The 9,202-nt window shown below is 40.6% G+C and overlaps 1 protein-coding gene across 1 annotated transcript in view; it reads left to right on the forward strand.

The window, feature by feature from the left end:
- Positions 1 to 5,685, forward strand: part of Ssbp1 (single stranded DNA binding protein 1) — a 9,301-nt gene extending 3,616 nt beyond the window's left edge. The window contains exons 4-7 of the mRNA XM_005365867.2: positions 747 to 887; positions 1,105 to 1,192; positions 2,449 to 2,537; positions 5,523 to 5,685. Of these exons, the coding sequence (XP_005365924.1) occupies positions 747 to 887; positions 1,105 to 1,192; positions 2,449 to 2,537; positions 5,523 to 5,566 (362 nt within the window). The 3' untranslated portion in view covers positions 5,567 to 5,685. The remainder of the gene's footprint in view (positions 1 to 746; positions 888 to 1,104; positions 1,193 to 2,448; positions 2,538 to 5,522) is intronic.
- Positions 5,686 to 9,202: the final 3,517 nt, after the last annotated feature.

Below are 9,202 nucleotides of genomic sequence, written 5' to 3' on the forward strand. Positions count from 1 at the left end.
AAACAGCTTACAGTCCAGATGCCACCCCCTCCTGCTGCCACTGTCCTGCTCAGTCCTTCATGGCTGTGTTACATGGGGTGCGGAGGATACTTTCGCAGAAATACTTCTTTTTATAGTAGAGATTTTCTTAAATCCCAGATTTGTTCTTTTAGCTCAAGATAAAGAGCTTAAAATTTGTTTTGTGTGGCTGCTTTCTGTTTTCTCTCTTGTCAACCCTTTCTCCCCTCCCTGCCTTCCTGTATTTTCCTTTTAAACTTGTTGATCTTCAATAGTTTGCGTTTTTCATAATGCAGAGGTTGAAGCTAAAGCAATATTTGTAGTTGTTCATTCTCTGGGCATTTCTGTCAATTTCAGGTGTGGGTTTATCCTGTGTGACTATCCTGGCTACTCTAATGAATAGACCAGATGACGTAAGCAATAGAGTTATTTCTTAGAACTCTGCAGGCTAGAAGGCCAAGACTAGACTTTCAGCCTGGTTAGACTGCCAGTCAGTCCCCACTTGCTGGTTTGAGGATAGTTGCCCTCTCTTGTTTTTCTGTGGTGGTGATGGAGTGGTGGCTGTTATGGTTTCTCTCTTCCCTTCTAGGGACACTAATTTCGTCATGGAGGCTTTACCTTCATACCCTCATCACACCCTAATTACTTACGCAAAGCTCACCTCCAGGTGCTGTCACACTGGAAGGGAGCGTAAACGTGCAGTCACCAGCAGGGGCTCGGCCTCTTTTCCTCTCCGCTTTGTATTTCAGCTCTGAACCGTGTCCAGTTACTTGGGCGAGTTGGGCAGGACCCTGTCATGAGACAGGTGGAAGGAAAAAACCCGGTCACGATATTTTCTATGGCAACAAATGAGATGTGGCGGTCAGGGGAGAGTGACACATACCAAATGGGTAAGTAGAAAAGACCATAGTTCTATTTTACCAACAGCAAATAGACATTATTACTGCTTATCTAACATTAGAAATGCTACTTTTAGGTGAAGTCAGTCTTTATTAGTTCTTTCTTTTAGAAATTATAAGCTTGTCTTCTCAAGACATGTTCTGTGTTGTTGGCATTTGTGTTATCTACTGGCATCTGTAACCCCATTTCCTATACCTGGTGGTTTAGGTGACGTCAGTCAGAAGACAACGTGGCACAGAATATCAGTTTTTCGACCAGGCCTCAGAGATTTGGCATATCAGTATGTGAAAAAGGGGTAAGTTAAAGAAAGGATCTTTGGATTGAATGGCCCGAAGAGTTGATAGCAAATGTTCTCTTGTCTGACTGTTCCTAAGTACTGGCATTAACATGTATTTATTCCTTAATATCATGTTCATGGAAAGTCTGTGTGGTTTTTAGCCTGCAGACATGTTAGGGCAAACAGCGTATGTACATAAACAGAGGTAGATGAGGCAGGATCTGGCAATGCAGTTGGTGCTACTGCAGCATGTACTTTTGCAAAGCATCTACAGCACGTCTCTAGGAGATCCTGTGCCACTGTGACCAGGGATCACGGAGGTCACGTCTGACCTCTGAGCAACCACAGGAAGTCTTTAGAGAACCTGGAATATTTGCTGTTTGATGTACTGAGTTATGCTGATATTCACAGTAGTTATATTTGATAATTCTTTAGACTTAGTAATTTTCATTTGGAATGCCTGGGTTGATTATGTATTAGAAGTGTCTTTTCTGAAAGCATAGAATGACAAAAGAATGTTTGTGTGGATGTACTTCTTATGTTTAGAAATGTGCTTACTTGTGGATCTAAAATATAAAATAGTTCATGTGAAATAATTTTAGCAGTGACTAGAATTTTAATTTCTTTTAGTAATTGCACACCTTTTTCAACACAGGAAATATGAAGGAAAATGTCAACAGTATCATTTATGGTATGTGTGTGTGTGTGTGTGTGTGTGTGTGTGTGTGTGAGAGAGAGAGAGAGAGAGAGAGAGATAGAGAGCGAGAGAGAGAGTGTGAATATGACTAGGAATTGAACTCAGGGCCTTGCATATGCTCAGTGCTGTATTGCAGTCACATCTCCTGTACTTCATACATAAAGTTTTAAATTTGAGGCAGGATCTCATTGAGTTGCCCAGGCCTCTGGTTTTGGATTACTGTATATCGGATTATAGGTAAATACTACCTACCATACCTGGGTAGTGTTATCCTTTTGTTTGTTTTGTTTTGGGACAGGGTTTCTCTAACAGTCCTGGCTGTCCTGGAACTCCCTCTGTAGACCAGGCTGGCCTCAAACTCACAGAGATCCACCTGCCTCTGCCTCCCAAGTGCACCACCACCGCCTGGCAACATTGTTCTTAACTACATTGTGCATTGTGTGTATTAGTACTCCTGAGACTGGAGATGTGTTAGAAAAGCCATTGTGTCATCCTCAGCAGGCACTTGTCACCTGTGCCCTGACCCTCTGCGAGGCAGAATCAGACTTAGACTAACGACTGTTGGTTTTTATATCAGGGCTCGCATATTTGTGGAAGGGAAAGTGGACTATGGCGAATACATGGATAAAAATAACGTGAGGCGGCAGGCAACGACGATCATAGCTGGTAAGCAGTGGTAGACGGCTCTCCTGTCTGTGCTCACTGGAAAGCTTGGCGTTCTATCAGCAGCATTCACTGGGGCTGTGAGTACCCGTGCTGTCAGTGCCGCAGGGACCTCACCAGGGGACCTTTGTGATTCTATTTTACTGTTTGCTAAGGCTGTCTACATTTATTTATTCTATCAGAATCTTCTCTATACTCAACTCACACGTTTAGTTCAGGAGGAACTTTGAGTATAAAATCAAGGTGCTCATTTGAGTACATGCTGCTTAAGCCTTGGAAGAATTTAATCTTAGTGTCCTTTAAAGACACATAAGAATAGGCATGTGCCAAGGCAGTTGCAGAGATGTGATGTTAGGAACTTGTGATTTATATAAAACTTTGAAACTTAAAGTGCAGCAACTTCATTTGAAATTTAAAAACATTTGTTGTCTTTAAACAAAATATAAAGCAATGTGGACCACATAGAGATAAAGCTTGAGATCGAAGTGCACTGTGGAGAGTTCAAACTTCTGAACTTTGGAAACAATACAGCTGTTTATATATCTGTAAGTGAAAAATGTTTTTGTATAAAATTAGATGTAGAGTATTGAAGTCTAGGTAACTTACCAATTTGACTCCGATCATTTAATTAAAAAAGTAATCTTTTCATTAGTATTTGTTTTGACAAATTTTAATGTTAAATGCAAATTAACATATTATTAAAATACATCTTTTAATGAGATATTTTTATTCTTGAATAAGTGACTAAAATCCTCAGTCTAGTTATTTTGTTTTTATTGATATAAACACCAAGAAACCACTTTTTTTTTTGGTTTTTCAAGACAGGGTTTCTCTGTCCTGCTTTGGAGCCTGTCCTGGAACTAGCTCTGTAGACCAGGCTGGCCTCAAACTCACAGAGATCCGCCTGCCTCTGCCTCCCGAGTGCTGGGATTAAAGACGTGCACCACCACCGCCCGGCAAGAAACTCATTTTTTATGGATAGGAGTAAAAAAAATTTACTGTAATTCTTCAGTGTTTATGAGCTACTGAGATGCTGTAATTAAGTGATATCATTAAACTCTCTGGTTGTGTGGCGTATGTGAATAGAATAACAAGCGAGGCACCTCGCGGCCCAGCAGTTATCACTAACTGGCCGCATTGGCTCACACGGCCGCTTTTCCTCTATTTTATTCATAAATTTTAACTGGTATCCACGAAAGAAATAGGTTTTTTTTTTTAATTGTAATACTGTTATCTCACCCAGTGTTGAGACTATTGCAGCATTTTTTGTTTTGTTTGTTTGTTTGCTTTTCAAAACAGGGTTTCTCTGTTGCTTTGGAGCCTGTCCTGGAACTCACTCTTTAACAGAGACCGCCTGCCTCTGCCTCTGCCTCTGCCTCCCGAGTGCTGGCATTAAAGGTGTGCGCCACCACCAATGGGCCTCTTGTAGCATTTTTAAAGAGTTGTCACTATGTTCAACTTTTGTTGGTTTATTCCAGCTTCCTCATGATCTAAACTCTTTTCTTTTTTTAAACTTTCTCTTTTACTTGTTTATGTCTTAACCACTATTCATATTGGTAAATTATAAGTTGTTTTAATCTTTTTTGGAAAATATTTTGACTTTGAAAATGAATGTAGCTATTTTTTAAACTCCATTTGTGTTCCACTGTAAGCCAGGTTTATTACAGATAAACTCTGTATATTTGAGTGATTGAGGTGTTACAGACTAAGCCGTGGAGACAGCTCACATTGTTCAGTTCCACTGTCTTGTCATGGTGGGTACTGGTCTGCTCAGGTGACTCTGTTATTGACGAGCACTCAGTGATTCTGGAAGAAAGTACCTATTTGATGTTTTTTTTTTTTATGATTACATTTAACTTTTTTGTTTATGTATATTAATATAATCTCAAAAGCAAGTCCTGTTTTTCATGTTGTAAACACTAGCAAACATAGAGATTAATCTAAAAATTTCAAAAGTATGTTTACCATCCTAAATTAATCTTTAGGTTTTTTTTTATTGTTGTTTATTTTTTCAGTTTTATCAACTCCTTCATCTTCTTTTTTTTTTCCTTACTGGTTTTTCAAGACAGGGTTTCTCTATGTAGCTTTAGTGCCTGTCATGGAATTCGCTCTGTAGACCAGGCTGGCCTCTAACTCACAGAGATCCTCCTGCCTCTGCCTCCCAAGTTCTGGGATTAAAGGCGTGCGCCATCACCCCTTTTCACCTAGGGACCATATTTAACTTTAAAACAAAAACAGAAGCACACCAGTAGATGGCACTCTTGGCTTTTGGTAGTGACTTCCATTTTATTCCTTCAAGTCATCGTCCTGTGCAGTCATGAAGTGACGGTTGCAATAACTGTCTTTACATGATTTTATAGTTACCGAGGGTCTAAAATGTTTGGCATTATTCAAGAAATGCTCCGTAACCTCTTTATCTTTGCTTGTTTTTAGCTAATTTTCTTTGGAATAATCATCACATTGTCCAATTTTGTTAGTTTGGTTTTGGATAAAAATGTTTTATTTTGCAATACTTAAAGCCTTTCCAAAAAAATCAGTATATGAAGTTAATTTTTAGAACTTAAAATAATTTTATCTTCTTAAAAGCAAGTAAACTTGCAGTTGCTAGGTGGCCATGGGCATACTCTTCGCTGCATGTTTGTAGCATGTGGAATGTCTTCTTGGTCCTCTTGTTTATGGGTGTGCGTACTAGTCTCGGCTGCATCTGTAGATGTTTACCTTGTGTATAAAGTATGTTGGGGAGACCTTAGTGGTCTCATCCTAGAATGAAGTCTGAATTGTTGGACAAACAGCTTCAGCCTGTTGTACTTATTTGTTTGTTTATTTATTTATTTTATGCCCCTTTTGTGTACCTCTCATGAGCACAACAAAAGTTACTTAATATTTTGAAATTTGATAATACCCCTAAAGGATGTATGGGAGAGGGATTATCAAATGAAATGAAGATAGCATTGTGAAACTAACTCTTACGCTTTGGTTTCTTTCCAGATAACATTATATTTCTGAGTGACCAGATAAAAGAAAAGGCATAGAGCGGATGATTCTTCTTTGATCATTGTTTGCTACAGTCTCCTTTCCAAATCATGTATAGTCTATAGTTTAAACATAAAGATTAAAAATTTTTATATAAAATGAGTCATAATATTTTTCCTGACTGACATGTCTTCTTTTGTGTGTGTGAAATAACCCTCTGTATTTCTGGTCAGTTATGGCATTTACTAGTTGCTTATTTTTTTGAGTGATTGCTTTATACAAGTGTACAAAGTAGTGACCTCTCAGGTTCCACCATGTGTGCTGTGGCCAAGGCACACGCTTGTTCGGAAGGCCTTCTTTTCTGCTTCACACTTGCATTGTGGTATTTCAGCCACTGGTTAATTTTTAGCCTCGTGTGTCAGGAGTCTGTCGCATGTTGTAAATGCTGTTGTTCTTCACTTGACTGTGTAGACTTGATGGTAAGTACTGACTTTGCCCCTTGTGCCTGCAGCCGTACTCGTGTTGGCATGGGAGAGCCGCTCAGTTAAAGGAGGCCACAGTTAACATGGCATCTGGACTGCTTCAGGAGTCACCCATTCGTACATCTTGTCTACTGGTCATCTCTGTAGTGTTTATCAGATCTCTCATCAGCCCTGAGGACCAGAGTGAAGTCTAAGTAGAGTTGACACCGTGCCTCTCCAGTTACTCTAGTTCCTTTAGTCTCTTTCTTGAGGGTGAAAATTTAGGTCATTTTTGTGGTACTGGGAATCAAACCTACAGTCTCAAGTTAGGCAGGCCCCCTCCTACTGAGCTACACCTACTTCATGGATCCCTTTAATAACCTTTGGTTTGCCTCCCTACAGAGTATGTACAGCTAATTTCATTTTAAGTTTACTAGGAATTTGCCAATAAAGATTATGAAAACTGAGTTTTTATATTTCTTTTAAAATTTGTACGATAGTGAGCCTGCAGCTTTCCAGAGATTGTCTACTGCTCAATCTGTTGCTTTGTTCAAGTGTTGAGAATTCCTCCTTCTATTCCACACTGCTCCCAACTTGGTCCCCAACCCAGCCTGTGTATTCATTCCTTGCCTTGAGAATTGAGTTCAGAATTCACGTACTGTGTTATGGACTCTTGGTTTACTGAAGTGTTTCCTGCATACATGAACAGCCTTTCTGTACTGACAGTGCAGTTTGTTTGAAGGAAGGAGTTGTTCCTTAGCTTTACTCTCTCCTTACCCAGGGACAGTAGAAGATTGCTGTCCTTCCCATCTGCTTACTTTTTCTGCTAGTGGGATCATTGGTCAACATACTAGATCTTTATGTGTTCACGTGTTGAATCTGGTGGCACAGTTGTCTGTTTTAAGCATCTGCCATGCCTTTTTCAGCAAAGCAGTTTTTATAATTCTAAACTTTGTGAGGGGTTATGTGTATTTCTGAGTGAAATTTAAACAAGATGAAAGCAGCTGGGTGTTGGTGATGCACACCTTTAATCTCAGCACTTGGAGGCAGTGGCAGGTAGATTTCTGAGTTCAAGGCCAGCTGGTCTACAGAGCGAGTCCTAGGACAGACTCCATAGCTACTGAGAAACCCTGTCGCAAAAAAAAAAAACAAAACAACAGCAACAAAATAAGGTGAAAGTGGAAAAAACTTGATGTTGTGTAAGAGCTAACCCAAAGCCAAGCTGTTCCCGAGTCTCAGATGTTGAAGTAATGCAGTGCATCCTGCAGGTCAGCTCCATGAGCTGGAGACTGCCTGCCCTCCAGTCTCTGACAGGCCGCAAGGTGGAGGCAGCATCACTCTCACTCAGGCTGACTCTTCTGCCTTCTTAGTGATTTTGGCCAATCCCAAGCCAGTCAGGCTTGCTGACACCTAATCCCACACAGCCCCATCTGCTGAAAAACTCCACTGCTCCCAGGCTGGACCAGGCACAGAGTAAACCTGTAGAATCTAACCACCCTGAGACTTTAGGGACTTGTAATTCAAGTTTGGGGTCTTGTAAGCTCCCTTTTTAATGTGATTATGTTTTATGTGATTATGTATCAAGGTATAAATTTACAGAAAACTTACTAGTGAGTTTGATTTGGGATTTTATTCCATGTTAAATGGAAAGATGAAAGGTAGGAGAAAAAAATGTCTAATGGCATGTGTGGTAGTATCTAATTTTGAAAAAATAGTTATTTTTCAAAAGTGAGGAGAATAGATGTGCTTTAAAAGGCTGGAAAGATAAGCAGCAAATGCTGATTGTCTCTAGCGTATTGTGTCTAGTTCCTTATGTCATACTTCCCATGCATGCTTCCAAACCATGGAGAGGTAGCCCTGCTCACCCTGTAGCCAGTGCTGTCATGCCCACAGCCCCCTGCTCTTTAGCATCTTCTTATGCTATGTCCTTTGTCTTCATTCATTTGTAACAGCATGCACATAGCACTGAAGGCTGCACTTTAAAGACTGGCCAGCGTGAGACCCTGTTTACCTCCGTCACAGTTCTCAGAATGGAGGATAACTCATACAGCCTCAAACCCAAAACACATTTGTTTTCGCTAGGCTATTTAGAGAGATTGGTTATTGTTGCCAACTAGGTTATAGGCTAAGTTTAATATTCAGTGAGAAAGTTATCAAGAAGTTTCCCCTTGTTCCCAAAAGAGGTCATTTAATTGTTCGAATTAGTTTCTCCCCACTCAGTTATCCCTTCGTCCCCATCTGGCTCAGGCTAGCACACTGTGCAGTGCTGGTTGTTCATTGGCATGGAAATGAGAGCAGGATCATTTTACTTTCTTTCTTTCAGGATTTGCATTATATGCTGTGAAGACTAGTGGGAGTGACACAAGAGAAATCATAGCAAAGGAGCAGAGGCCCCTCGGGTTAGTAAGCCACAGGGAAACCTGAGACAGTGGCAGCAATCACAGCAATGCTGGACATGTCTTAGCCCACTGGATGAGTCTGTACTGTGTGAGTAACTGCTTTCCAAGAAGAAAGTGGCAGTCTCATTTTACAGATGAAGTTCAGAAACACAGAAAAGTTAAAATCAAAGGCACACAGTGGGAGTTTGAACTTAGGTATGTGAGTGATGCATTTAGCTTTCTGCTCAGTGCTCACCTTCCACTGGCCTTAGGTAGCTGTAGTCTCCCACTGCTAAACTGGTGTGTCCCGTATGGTGTACTTCCCAATATACTAGGGATAATTAGCTTCAGTTAGGGAGAGAACTAGGAGTGAAGGAAATATCTGTACTCTTCCTCTCTTGGTGATCCTATAGGAAAACAAGTCCCAGCTCCTCTACTGGCTTCTGGACAGTCTCACTTTCCTTGTGTCAGGCAGGTGTCTCCTTACAGGTCGAGTAGCTTCGGAGTGTCCGCTGGTTTTACTCTTGACTTACCTAGCATTGAAATCAATTTTTCAGGCTCACTTTCTAGAAAATGGTGGCACCAATAGAATCGAACTTTGGTTTCATGCCTCAGTTTTTCTCTCTGTCTCCTCTTGGCTCCCATGTTATGACAGTGGTTGACCTCTGTGGCTGGCAGTGTCGTGCAACCACACTATGGAAGCATCTTTTTTTGATTTCTAAAAATTTTCCAATCATTTGCTTGTTTTAGACCTCCGGGTCTTATTTTGCTATACAAGTGTCCAGGTCAACTTTCTCTGTCTTATGAGTTGTTTTAAAAGAAAGAAGGGTGGTCTTTAGTACTAAGTTTCAGAGGC

The sequence above is a fragment of the Microtus ochrogaster genome, unplaced genomic scaffold (genome assembly GCF_000317375.1).
Source record: "Microtus ochrogaster isolate Prairie Vole_2 unplaced genomic scaffold, MicOch1.0 UNK4, whole genome shotgun sequence".
NCBI classification, from domain to species: Eukaryota; Metazoa; Chordata; class Mammalia; order Rodentia; family Cricetidae; genus Microtus; species Microtus ochrogaster.